Raw genomic sequence first — 14,656 nt, 5'->3', positions numbered from 1 at the left:
ATGGAAATGTCTTGGATAACATGATTAAGTCACCAAATTATCCAAATCTGAAGCCCTTCCTAACTCTGGGATTCCCATAATGAGATAGAAGTTTCCTTATTGTTAATGCCAGTTTGATTCAGGGTTCCTATTACTTGCAGTCCAAATCATCCTAACTGATATACCATTTTCATTGTAAATTAAATTCCTATTTAGTCTGAGATCTAATTCTGGGCTCTAGCCTGTTACAATGATCTATTCTTTGTACTAACACATAGTTTCATTTACAAAGACTCTGAAGTAATGTCTTCCTTTTTGGAAAAGCAAGTCCTCCATCCCCCACCACTATTTTTTTCCACAGTGTGTTTTGGCCATTCTCAAATTCTTATTCTTTCATAGTGAGCTTTCCTTAGAAGTTTCTTCTTAGAATAGAAAAAATAGATGGAAAAAATTTGATGTGCATGCTGAGCATTATACGGGCCTTTAAGAACTAGCTATAAACCAAACCCAGTAAGATATTTTAATTGAGCCATTTCTTTATCATATTTTCCTTGACCAATTAATATTTCACATTTTTGACAGAGGAGAACAATCATTCCATAATCAGAACCGTATGTGTTCCTTAGCTTGCTGAAGAACCAACCACCCACTGAAATACGAGATTTCTCCCACTTATAACCTCCCACTTAGACTATATAGCTCTGAGTGGTAAATGCTGCAAATCTAGAGAGATACTGAGTTACACATTTCATTTTTTTTAAATTAAAAAGCCAGAAACTTTGGCGGTGAATTCTTCTCTAAATTTATCAATGAGAACAGTGATACTTCCTTAATATTTGAAACATTCTATTTTATATTTTAAAACTCTGTGTCTCTAGATACAGCACTTTCAAATGATTCAAAATACTGATTCCCTGCAGAGAATCAATCTTTCCTTTCCAAGCCTCAATTTTCCTCTTGTATGTTTACACTACTGTTAGTATTGTAAAACCCTCCTGTGACCACCTCACTGTCTTATTTCTGTTTTATTTCATAGCAAGATTCCCTAAGGCCCTGGCATATGTTAACTCTCTGTTTCCTCTCCAGACATAGCTTAAATGGAGTGGAAAGAGCACTGCGCTTGAAGTAGGAATTATCATCTATATTATTTACTACCTGTATTATCTTTAAATAACTAGGGGAACTTCTATAAATGTCATCTGTTTCCTTATGTCTTGAATGCAGATAATCATACCTACTCCAAAAGTTTAAGAATTTGAGAAAAGTTATTATTAAATATTTTTATTTACTTCCTTCCTCACTGAAAGCTGTACTCTATCTTCCACTGCAATTTATTCTCTTAAAGACCACGGTTAGCTACTCCTTTCTCGAAACTGATCTTACCCTTGTGCTTTTCTGGTTTTCCTGCTATTCCCACCAACTATTTCATCCCTTTATCGTGGGCACTTCCAAAGACTCAAATCTTGGCTGTCTGCGTACCTTTTCTTATGCTCTCTCCTTCAGAAAACGGATTCTTTCTATTGCTTTAGTGATCACCCCTGTGCTTATAATGCTCAGCCCCTCCTCCGCCACCCAGTTCTACTTTCCTTTCTCAACTCCAGTGTTAAGTGCCTACCTCACTGTGTACACCTTTTCATTACATTAGATTTCTAAGTTCTCAAGAATAACCTTCCAGATGAAAATGTACATCTGTTTTTATCCTTGCTTCTCGAATACCTAGGGTGATCCCTTGTGGAATACTCTAGAATAGGATTAAGTAAAAAAATATATATATAAAAAAGGAAAAAAAAAAAAAGACCTGTATTGTGACAAACTTACAGTTCTACCTGTTGGGCCTATTATACCTTCTCTGCCAAGGGGGCCAGTGTTTCCCTGTTGGGGTTAAAAAAAAAAAAAACAGTCAGTCTCAATGCCAGTATAATTCAGGAAAATTCTAGAAAATGTCTTGCACAATGGCAAAATAGTCCATGTCCACATAATTCCAGTTCTTATTACAAAATCTTATGGTATTAGCAGAAATCATAGTAATTTTGATTTGACGCAATTCTGCATATTATTATGGTTTCCCATTAGGAGAATTAATCTCTGTAATTTCTAACAAACCTATAAATCAGCATTACAATTTTTATGTGGTGATAGCTTCAATGGTGCCATTTTATATATGTGTCATTGCATAACAAATGCAATTACTTTATGTAACAAAGACTACTTAGAGTCATGGACAAAATTTTGAATAAATTTATTTACAGATGTTGAACAAGCAGATGTTTGAGTGACATGCAGCGTGGAATTGAGAGAAATTATGGGAAAGAACCAGAGGGCATCATTTGTGACCAATTAAAATTCTGGTTTCTTCATCAGTAAAATAAGAACGCCTACTGCACAGGGCCATTGTGAGAATTAAATGTGAAAAACAATTTTGCAAGTGTAAGCTGCTACTTGATTGTGAAGATAACCTTGAATAAGCTGGATCTCTGGTCAACTTCTCCCAAACTAAAAATGGAGCCTATCATTTCTTAATGAATACAAAATACATGTTTTAGTAATTTCCCCTCAACCTCCACCCCCGCTACCACTAGCTTCAAATTTCAGTGTTTCTAGCTCCACTTAATGTGGCATATATAAATGTGGCTATCTAACAGTCTTTCGCTTTGTCCAACTCCGGCCAAGATACAGAAAATACTCAGTGGAGATAATTATAATGCCATTCAGTCTATTGACAAATAGCTTTAAGATTAAGTTGGCTTAGAATGAGAAATTACCTGATACTCTAAAAAGTAAATCTAATGAAAGCACTTTTAAATATGAAGACCTACTTTAAGTGATAATTTTTAAATATGGTTCCCAAATCACAAAGGTCCACAATCAAGAGGCTTGATTTCTTAACCTAATCAAATATATCCTCTAAATTGGCTTATTACTGAAAAAAAAAAAAGCCAAGAAAGTGTCAATCTAATAAATTTGACCATGATCCAACTCTCTGAAATAATGATTTGTACATATTATTCAGTCAATCAGATGTGGATTCAAATTCCAGCTCCTCTACATACTAGCCACATATGGCTTTCAGCAAATTACCTTTCAGAGATTTAGTTTCCCTACCAGCAAAATGGGGATAATAGCATCTCTCACAGGATTTTTATGAGGAGTAAATGATATAGGGACATAAAATGAACACCAGTACCTGGTACATAACAGTTTTTTGCTAAATATTAACCTAGCAAGACTTTTCACTTGTCTCTACAATGACTTAATAGGAATATCTGCACTTATAAATTAGTATTTGTGAGCTAGTTACCATAACCTTACTATTGGAGAGCTGATAAAATTTCTGGGGCTGCAAAGCAGTATAGGCTCAGATCCTGGCTTATAGAGACACAGCACCTCATGTGACTCTGCTTAGGACAGAGGCTAGGCAGGCAGCCAACTTCTCTTTGACAATATCAAGAAAGGATTTAATTAATTGAGAACTTAATAAAATCAGAATGAATGAATTTAATTAGTGGGGAACTTAATGTATGTAAGAACTTAAAACCAATATTTATTACAGAGAAGCCTATCCATACATAACCCACCTGTGGATGATAAAGAATTGGACTTTACCTAAAAGCACCAGCTTTCCATGGTTCCTGAGAAACCATAAAAATAACTAATACATTTGCACCTGGAGAAATGTTGAGAGGGGCCTTTAAATAAACATTTCCCGTGACAACACTGCTCTTTGTATTACAGAAAATAATTAATTGTAAGAGTTAGGGAAGCGGCGTAGGATTTTAAAAATTTGACTTTTCATTTAATATCTTTGCACAAGATAGTGGTCTTCAGTTGTAAAATTCTTCTTCAAGACTCAGTTCTCCTCTATCTGAACTGCTCTCCTTCCTCTCTCTCAGCTCTCTCCACCCTTGCCTTAGCAGCTGCTGTTAAGTTAGCCATAGAGGTGCTACTACCACAGTCAAACCGGTGCTTGGCTTTTATTTTTAACCTTTTTTCTCTTTAGTTTTATAGATCATCTCATCAGTTAGGAGAGAGTGGTTAATAAAAACAAAAAAGCAAACAAACAAACAAAAACAATAACCAGTTACTGCTGGTGACTTATCTATCCTACTTACGTTCTCTACAGTTTGCAATTTCAGGCACTAAACAGCTAACTGGAGTTCTTCAGAGCCCTGATCTTTCCAACTCTTTAAAGAGTTCCTCATTACTCTCTGGGGATACCCACCCCTGAGCAGAGGAAACACAGCTATTGGGAAACATTTTTCAAAGTGTGGTCTGAGGAGCTCTGGTCATAGACAAGCCTCCTCCAGGTGGTACACAGGGGTGGTCTCTAGTCCCTGGTTATATTAATGCTTATAACATGAAACTGCTTTATGTTTTTTATAATATATTTATTAACTGGTGTGAGTTAATAAACATATTATCCAGTAGTTACATTAATTGTTTTTTTTTTTAAAGTAAGAACTGGGCAGTACGGGTGGTCTGTGGGGTCTTTTGCTCAAACTAACAAACGAACTGAAAAAGGTTGAGAATGTCTGCATGTGCTCTAATGAGTTTCTGTTTTAAGAGTCATTTTTTTAAAGTTATTAATTTGGAGTATATTTATTTTAGAGCTCTTAACCCTAATTCCTGTAGTCAACAAAGAATCCCAGTATCTGGGAAGGCAGAACGACTTCATACTTACCCTCTGTCCAATAGGACCTTTAGGACCTGATATTCCAACAGTGCCAGCATCTCCCTCAGGACCCTAGAAACACAATAAAAAACAAAAAGCCAAAATATGGACATTTACTACATGAAATAATCTTGTACCAACGTATTAAGAATTGGCTCTTAAAAATGGAACTTGATAGTTAATGAAGTACAGGCTTAAGTATTTTGGAGGAATTGTACTGAGGTCTACAATTTACTTCAAAATACATCAAAAATGGATGGAGACAGGAGGAGGTATAAATAGATGTGTAGGTACATAGTCAAGCAAGTAGAGTAAAATGTTTTGGTAGAATTTAGGTAATAGGTATATAGGTGTTTACTCATTCTCTCAACCTTATGTTTGAAATTTTTCAAATAAAATGTTTGGAGAAACAGAATGAGAAGAGACAAAAGCAAATTATTCCATAAAATTGCTAGGAAAATATATAGTTACATAAGTCAAAATTAACATATTCAAAACTCAAATATATTACTCTGTACCAACTGAAATTTTGCAGATTAAAAAAACAAAAGCTCAAGTCAGAGATTAAATATTGGTATTTCAACATCTGTTTTTTGAACAGATGTTGAACATTGGTATTTCAACATTGGTATTTCAACATAGCCAGAGATGAGCAGAAAATATGTAAACATACTTTGGGGCCTGGGAATCCTTGGAAACCTGTCAAACCTTGAATACCATGTTCTCCCTGCAACGTGAATAGATATGATAACGATTATTGTACGATGTTGGCCTGGTGTGTAGAATAAGTGCTTAGTGAATTTCTGAGTTGTCACCTACAGACTGCCCTTTCATGCCAGGCTCTCCACATGGTCCTTGATCACCTTGTGCTCCTCGGTGACCTCTTTTACCTGGAATTCCAGGTTGACCAGGTAGCCCTTGTTCACCCTATGGACAAAAAAACAAAAAAGAAAGGTTATCTTGACTTTAGAACCTATAAACATATTGGCTTTTAAATGAAATCTAAATACCGGCCCATCCTCAGGCATGTGTACAAGGCACTGGGGAAGTCAAAATATGCATGATCGTTCTCCCCACCAATAGTTTCCACATACATAATATTTGATTACAATGAACGAGAAGCGTGGCAGTAGGGAAATAGAATTCCAGAGATTGTGGTCATGACTGTGGAAAGAGGAGGGAAGAGGGGGCCTGCAAAAGTAGGAGGAGGATAGTGGGGCTACAGAGAGAATGGTTAGGGTGTAGGATGTGTGGAGGCGTTTGTATGTGATGGAACTTGTATTTTATTTGAATTGAAATTATTTTGCTGTGTTTTTCTTACATAAAGAGATGATTCAGCTGTCTGATACCAGAAACAGAGCAGAATCTCTTGAAGTGTGAACCCTGGTTTTTGCCATGAGTATCTTTTCAATTCCATCATTAAGAAATTTCAATTATCTGTTTCCCAAGACTCCTTTGATACCAATCCTCTTTATCCCCTAAAAGGTCACTTTAAAGACATAGTTTATTATCATTATTTTATTTTTAAAAGTCAAGTCCTTTTAAAATTTATTTTTATTTTGTTTTTGAAATGAGAGTTGCAATAGCTTTTACCATTTCTAAAAATAAACTTAAGAATCATGTGGGGTTTATAGATAAGGTAATGAAAAATGATGCTTGGTAGACTTTGACCAAAGCTTTAAGATTAGCAAATTATCCTTCACTGTATTGAGATAAAGATACAGCTTTGGGACTTGACAAACTGGATCTATTTTTTTGCAGATTCACACATAAAAGGTAGGGATCTTTCTTATTTCTTTTCCTAGGTTTAGCATTTGCTCAGCTATCTTGTATTTCAGTGGAAAGGGATATTCATGGTATAAACATTAACAGAAAGGCTCAAACTATAAACAGTAAGCTGCTGGGTCATCATTTTCAGTTTACCCATATGGGTCAGAATACCTAGAAATTCTTTATAAGTGGAACTCTAAAAATCAAATTAAGAGGTAATAATGATGAGGGCGCCAATGTCTTAATCCTAGTCTTTTATGAAATAGCATTAGATACGGGACTAGTCTCTTGGTGGTCTGGGTCAAATCTGCACTGAGATATTTCTAAGAGAGGTTTTGTATGGAAAGCCTATTGACATGTGGCAATACTCCTGGCAATGAATGTTAAGGCAAGACAATTACTATCACTTTGACTTCAAGAAATAATCTGTACTCCTATCAGATTTATTAATTGGTTGGTTAGGTTCAGAAGTAGGGGAACAGGAAGTATATAACTGAGAAAGTATGTAACTGGAAGTAAATAAGATTTTTCTGTTTTGGAGGAGGAGGTGGATGACAGAAAGGGAAGAAGAACCAAAATGAGTCAAAGAACATTTTTTAAAGCATGACCAGTCCTGGGTTTATGAGTAGTTTTGGCAAATGACATGCACTGTGGCTATCACGGGAGATGGCTATGTCAAGGCCACACACTTTCGTTTTTTCCTAATGTGTTTTCATGATTAGCCAAATTTTATTAAAAGCTATCAGTCTTACCATTCTGTGATCTAGCCAGTAAACTCAGGGCCAGGAAGGATGGTCAATACTGCTCATCCATCAGAACAAACATGAAAGTACCTTCGGGCCTAGAACTCCTGGGCTTCCTGGAAGGCCCGATGAACCCTTGGCTCCTTGAGGACCTGGAGACCCAGCCAGTCCCATTCTTCCTGGGCTGCCTCTGACGCCCTAAATAACACAGATAAGAAATGAAGACTGGTCCAGCTCCTAGAAAATCCATCCAGATGCTCAATAAATGAAGGAGGGGGTGGTGTTCTGAAAGGCTACTGTTGATACACTGCCCAGGTTTGGGAGTTATCCTGGGCTTCTTTCCCAAATAAGCGAAATGTTTAAATGATGTTTTGGCTCACCAAAAATCTCTAATTATAGTTAATGGAATGGTCTTGGGTTTTTAAAATAAAAATACTGAGGCAGCACAAAGTCCACCTCTGTACTATCCACCAAAGTCAGTATCTTCTGACTAAGTAGCCTAGATGTGAAGTATGTTTGTTACATTCTAACTTTTTGTGTTATACTCCTGTGTGCATGACAACTCTAATTAACATACCCTTAAGAAGAATATTCTTCTTATTTTGGTCATTATTTCCCAATATATACAAATACCAAATCACTACATTGTACACTTGAAACTTATATGATGTTATATTGATTATATCTCAGTAAAAAAGAATATTCTATTTTTCAATCACACATGACTCCAGAAAATTTGCTTCAAATAGTTTAATTGGGAATAAAGTTAAGTAAGCAAACAGTATTTCCTCAAAGCCAAATCCTCTAAAACAAGAACAACAAGAATAGTTATTACATTTTCACATGTTGAAAAAAATCAAAAGAAGAAGAATATTTCAAGATGTGGAAATTACATGAAATTAGAGTTTCAGAATCTGTAAATAAAGTTTTATTGGAAAACAGTAATGCTCATTCATTTATATATTGTCTGTGACTGCTTTGTGCTATAATGACAGGGTCCAGTCATTGTGGCAGAGACTAAAAGGCACTCATTGCTTCCCACTACTGCCTGTTGCATTGCAAATTGCAGTGATGCAATTATAACTTGACAGTGCTTTGAGAGGAACATATATTGACTTATTGTGAGATTTTATTATCAGTGCATATCCGTTGTATCAAAACAAGAAAAGAAGAAAAAAGTGGGCTTTGAATGTTGTACTTTTAAGGCACAGTGGAATGTGGATTATTTTGTGATCAAATTAGATGTCAAAGCTTTGTGTTTATTATGCAATGACACTACAGTTGTGCTAAAAAAAAAGTACAATATACATCATTATCATACCAAGCATTTGACACAATATTCCCACCTCACAGAAGTGTAACAGAAAAATTAGGAAACCTAAAACTGAGTATCTTACCACAATAAAAATTCTTCACAAAAATTTGAAAATGAAGTTGCAACTAAAGTTAAGTTTCTGAGTGGCTCATTTGTTAGTCCAACAAAGTCGCTTATTGATAGATTTAATTAAATCGTGCAGCAAAAATAAACTCGTTTCTTAGCATTTTGGCAAGAACAATTACTTAAAATGTCAAGGACACTGGAGCAGCATCAATAGTCAATTGAAAAATAAGACAAATGCTTTCAAGTGGTTTTCCTTGCCTCTTGATTAATCGACAGATGTTAGTAATACTACTCAGTTGTTTATTTGAGGAGTCACTGCTGAGTTTGAAGTGCCTGAAGAATTAACCTGTATGAATAGTTTGTGGAGTGACTACAGGTAAGAATATTTTCAAGTAAGTTAAAACATTAAATCAGTTCAACCTGAAGTGGTATCTGCTAAAATGTGATAAAACTGATGGCAGTGGATAAGCAATGCATAAGAAAAAGACTAACTAGACAAATTAACAAAACTTGTGAAAATGTTAAGGTATTTAGAGCTATGATTATTCATTGTATTATTCACCATCAGGTACTCTGAGGAAAATACTTGGATCTAGCATATGTTATTGAGCCGGTACTGTCAAGAGTGAACTCCACTGACTCTTGTAAATTTAACCTTCGGTGGTTCTGTGAATTTTTTTTGTCAAAATAGAAACTGAATATCCTGACTTTCTCTAACATGTAGCAGTTTGATGGCTTAGCAGGGATAAAGTTATATTGAGATTTTTGAGACTATGATTGAAGTTTTTTTGAATGAGAAGAACTACCCTCAACCTTTATTATGGAATGATAAGGCTTTAGAAATTAGATTTTGCTGCAGACTAATTTAATGTTTATCTATGAATTCAACCAAAAATTTCAGGGCAAAACAATGCTCACATGTGAAACATACTGTGATAAAGTCATTTTGATGACAACTAATGTTTGAATCACAAGTAATGTCAAACAGCTTTATACACTTCCTGTGCTGTCAAAAATTAAAACAAGAAGTGAGATCTCCATTTCCACACAAATTTGCGGTGGGTAGATTTTCTGAGCTCAAACACTTTCAGCCTTTGAAAGTGAAAAGTATTTTCACTTTCAAAAGCATTTCTAAAGCATTTTTCAGACCTAGATGCAAGAAATTTCTATATTCAAAATCCATTTAACTGTTCACTTGAGGAGTTCAACCTATAATTTCAATTGGAAATGACTAATGTACAATATAATGACATTCTAAAAGGCAACTACCAAGAGAAGAATCTAACAGAATTTTATAAATTCCTTCCAAGCAATGAATATGCTCAATTAAAATCATATGCTCATGAACTGCAGTATTTGGCAGTACATATCTGTGTGAAAAGAATTTTCAAAGATGAAATATGTAAAACATGCAAAATCTCATTCTAAGTCACATTAACAAATGAAATTTTGATGACAGCAAACTGTAATAAGCTAAATGTTATCCCCCTTGCAAAAGAATTCTGTTTTTCTCATTAGTAGACTTGTATCACAAAAAATTATATATTAATATATTTTAAATTTCATAAATAAAAATTTTGTGAAAACTTATTTTCTTTCTTGTTACATAAGTTCTTAAGTAATACCCTTGATTTTGCCTCTTGCCTTGAAAACTCAAAAACAGTTATTAATATTTACAGAAAAATTTTGCTGACTCCTGTTCTAGGAGATGATTGCTACTTTCTGAGTTGATTCCTGGGATAATAAATTGGGTTGTGTAATAGTTGTTCCATGCATTCAACAACATTTGTTGAATATCATCTATGTGTAAAGAAGGTATCATGAGAAGCCCTGTGGAGAATACAAATATAAATAAGATATGGTTTTTATTTTTAAGAAGCTTAAAATTAAGTTAAAAAGACTGTAACATATAGTTATTATAAAGGCAGAAATGTAAAAAAAAAAAAAAGACCAGATGAGAAAAGAGATATAAAGTAAATACTAGAAAGGTTCTGAAGAGGGGAAGTTACGTTTGGTGCTAATTAGAAAAGAAATTACTGAGAAGGTAGGGTTAACTGGATCATAAGGTAAAGCTGTTTCCCTTAGAGTTATAAATGTGGTAGGAGAGATAACTGACTCCAGAGATAGGCTAGACTCATTTCTGTGGAAGGTCTGCTTGGGAGAATAGGATTTAAAAGGTAAAGCCAATTTTGAATTTAATGCTAAAGCAGTTTTCCTCTTTTTAAAAAATGTTTCCTCCAAATTATCACATATCTTTTTATTCTCTTACTGGTGGTAAAAAAAATAGTTCAATATATTAAAAAATTACCTTTTCTAAGCAGATTTTCTTCATGATCACAAAACTCACTAAAATAATGAATAAAATCATATTTTCTGTCACTATCACTAGGTGCCATGTACTATGCTCAGTGCTTAGGACATAGGCTCACATTCCTTAGCTTGACCTTCAAATCTTTTTTTGTCCCAATCTACATCAACCATTTTCTCTCTCACCATTTATCTATATTAGTGGCTCTCAATATTTGTAAGGAACCATTATGAGGGCAAAATCTATATAGGGAGGGAGGAAGGGAGGGGGGCATGACAGAGGGAGAGGCAAGGGAGAGAGAGAGAGAGATCCACATTGTGGACTTAGGATTCAGGTGGTGTGGTTCTTCCACGTTGCTTGCACCTTATCCTAAGTCATTAACCTACGCTAGTTCTTTCCATTTGCTTCTTGCTATGTGTTTTACATTGATTTGATTTAATTTGTTCTGGGAGCCTTTTGGTTCCATATCTCTGGGATAGATTATCTGGTAGTGTACTTTCCATATGAACTATGAGAACCCTGGAGACATGAGATGGTGCCATTTTAGAGCTCATCAATACAAATGAAAGCAAATCCAGTCATAGTCACTTGAGACTCTGGGATACAGAATTTCAAAAATGTTCAGGGAAGGGACTTCCCTGGCGGTCCAGTGGTTAAGACTTCGCCTTCCAATGCAGGGGGTGTGGGTTCGATCCCTGGTCGGGGAGCTAAGATCCCACATGCCTCAGGGCCAATAAAGCAAAACATAAAACAGAAGCAGTATTGTAACAAATTCAATAAAAACTTAAAAAAATGTTCAGGAAAGATATAAGTGTTATACCAATGGCCAGGATTCTAACGAGAATATGACTACAGGAAAGGCAAGTTTTAAAAACAAAATTCAGGTAAATAGTGCCCTTCCCAATAAAAACAAAAAGAGGTTGAAAAACCTGAAGAAACCAGTGGCCTGAAGAGAAAGCAGATTCTACAAGGTCATAAATAAAAGATAGAAGGAAGGACATGGAAGCCAGGAAGAAAACAAATAGACCAACAAAGTCGCTCCAGAATTAAACTAGGTGATAGGTTACAAAATACGAATGAGTGTAGAATTAAAAAAAAAAAATAATGGGTTGTCTTTCAAGACTGAGCGTATCCTGTGTCTGACTGTGTTAGACAAGTAGTGGATCCCAGTTGGAGAGGAGATGTATCACGTGAAAAATCACCCTAGATGATTTTAGGACACCTCAACATTCTGCAGTTCTAAAATAGTATCACTTTACCTCACTTTACTTGTAAGTTTAGGTATTTTTAGAAATCGTTATTCTCCAACAGAAAAAAAATATCTTTTGGGTGATACATGAACAATGGACATGCAAAGACTGCTGAACATTCCTGAGGTCAATAAGTATTTTTAGTGAGAATAATAAAGACCATATGACTAGTCCTTAGGGTTAACTGTACACGAGAAACTTCATTTTACTTGCAGCGCTATCAGACATTTAACACAGCACAATAAATATGTTCCAAATCATTTACTGTCACATTGGTTTCTTAGAGAGAAATTTGAGGAAAGAAGCAGAGTGTTCTGTACAAAGTTCCAAGCAATGTTTCATACAAGCAGAGAACAAACATTTCTTATTATGAATATACAGATGGATGAGTAATTCTGCTTTCAAGAGAAACAGATGCTAATCCCTAGGAATTCTTTCCAGTGTTTTCTAAATGATTTGTCTAAAACCAATCAGCAAAGCGTAAGTCACTCTGAGCAAATTTTAAAAAGTAAATAAAATCAGAATTACTATTAATTTGTTCAGAGATGCTGAGACCAATCAATAGTTTACCTGAGTCTTAAAAAAGTTAGTAAAATGATGAGTACATGATGCCTCATGGCCAAAAACTTTCATTATCCTCAGATAGAAGGCAGTCTCCCTACTGAAACTGGTTTTGACTCTGTAAGAAAGTGTCAGTTTTTACAGGACTGAAGCTGATGGCTGCTTAAGCCTTGGGTTTCTCAGGAAACAAGTACTTGGATCAGTAATGACAACAATGTCAACCACAACGACAAGAGTTACTTTTTATTGAGTGTCTTCTATGTATAAGAAACTGTAATGGCAATATGGTTGTGTTGTTTTATTTAATCTGATGTCAGTTAAGGAAAGAAAAGGAAGTTGCTTTCCACTTTGACTTCCCTGTGCAGAAAGGAAGGAATAGTTTAAGTCTGCCTTCATCCTGGAACTAAATGGAAAGATCTGGTAAGGAAAATGGGGCTAACTACACATATTAGAGGACAGACACAGAGACAAATTTTGGAACAATGATGACTGGTTTGCATTTAATAGTGAAACATACCAAAGAGAACATTATGCTGTTTGTTATTCCCCAGGCCCCTTGGTGTAGCTGACTTATTCTCATTAGAATTAAAACAAATATATTAAGAAATAGAATGAGCTAAATAAAGACAACAATAGAAATCCACATTTTAAAGAGGATTAGCAAAGGAATACTATCTTTAAAGTTTTGAGTAAAATGAAATTTCTTTTATGTGCATTTCACTGATTTTTCAATAGTAGATTGATAAATTTAAAACTACACTGAACTTAAATTAGTTGATGTTTTTATCTAAAATAAAATTACTAGGAAAACAGTTTTTTTCCTTTCCCTACAGCCAAGCACCCTCCTCTGTGCTCATAGCTTATGTTTATATAGTTACTTGCTGTATGAGAAAATAGTAATTAAAACTAATTTACTTTCTGTAGTATAAAAAAATAAATGCGACGACCTAATTTTTTTTTTGCATAATATTAGGCAACGTAAATACAGTATTTTTAAAGCCAGCAAACCAATGGATTATAAAAGTAATACTTTGCTTCCTTTACTCCAAGCAACTAAAAACACTTCTGTTTAAGTAGGAATTTCTCATTTTATTTGGCTTACTAAATATATCCCTCCTAGGAAAGAATTGGCTGTTTAAAAATATGTGGGGTAGTAATTATTAGGTGATTATATGCAAGGCTACATTATACATAAATATTGTAGCATTCATAACATTTTCCTGTAGGGGCAATCATAAATAATGTGGCCAAAATGTTAGAAATAAGATTTATGAATGAGCTGTATACCAAAGTTAGGAGGTAACTTTAGCTTTGAATCGCTAAACATGTTAGTGCCTATGGAACTTGGAGTGGGATTGAATTGAGGCAAGTCTTAAGGAAGTGAAGATAGGTCTGCTTGACTCAAGTCCATTGCCAAGAGCATACACAACTAACTGTTGTTCAGTTTTAATGGATACAGGCATTTCAACATTGTGCTACCTCACAGAAATTAGTTACTCATTTTCATAGAACAATTGGTGGTTTATCATTCTTGCAAAACAGACAGTTTCAAATGCCACTATAATATTGGACAAAATAAGTGTAGCCTATGAAATCTCCTTTACCCAGGCCTCAGCTTATAATCACGGGACTAACGGGGAGTGAAGGAGGATATTTCATCTATTCTTTGACTCTTAGCATGACTAGGCATTCATACCACCATGAAGAAATGAATGTCCATCCTTTTTTCAAAAATAACAAATCTGTACCCATACTATCTTGCTTGATCCTCGGATAATCCTATCATCACGCCAAACTTTTTCCTGCCTACAGGTCTTTTCATTTTGGGTCTTTCACATGGCAAGTTCTTCCCTCATTCTTAAGTACTTGGGTCAGTCTTACCTTCAGTCCTTAGCTCAAGTGTAAGCCTTCTCAGTGAGGCTGCTATAGTCTATTCCATCTATAAGCTATTTTGCATTACACTTTATCTCAAAATCTATTTCCCATTATGCTTTC

General features: G+C 34.9%; 1 protein-coding gene across 1 annotated transcript in view; it reads right to left on the bottom strand.

Moving 5' to 3' along the window:
* Nucleotides 1-14,656, bottom strand: part of COL24A1 (collagen type XXIV alpha 1 chain) — a 412,921-nt gene that overhangs the window by 33,792 nt on the left and 364,473 nt on the right. Inside the window, exons 51-55 of the mRNA XM_082408071.1 lie at nt 7,252-7,359; nt 5,468-5,575; nt 5,322-5,375; nt 4,658-4,720; nt 1,798-1,851 (exon numbers count right to left, since the gene is read on the bottom strand). Coding sequence (XP_082264197.1) covers nt 1,798-1,851; nt 4,658-4,720; nt 5,322-5,375; nt 5,468-5,575; nt 7,252-7,359 — 387 coding nt within the window. The remainder of the gene's footprint in view (nt 1-1,797; nt 1,852-4,657; nt 4,721-5,321; nt 5,376-5,467; nt 5,576-7,251; nt 7,360-14,656) is intronic.

This window comes from Balaenoptera borealis (assembly GCF_965194805.1).
Source record: "Balaenoptera borealis genome assembly, chromosome: 1".
In the NCBI taxonomy this organism is placed as follows: Eukaryota; Metazoa; Chordata; class Mammalia; order Artiodactyla; family Balaenopteridae; genus Balaenoptera; species Balaenoptera borealis.
The sequence above is the reverse complement of the archived record's forward strand: the minus strand, read 5'-3'. Positions and strand labels throughout refer to the sequence as shown.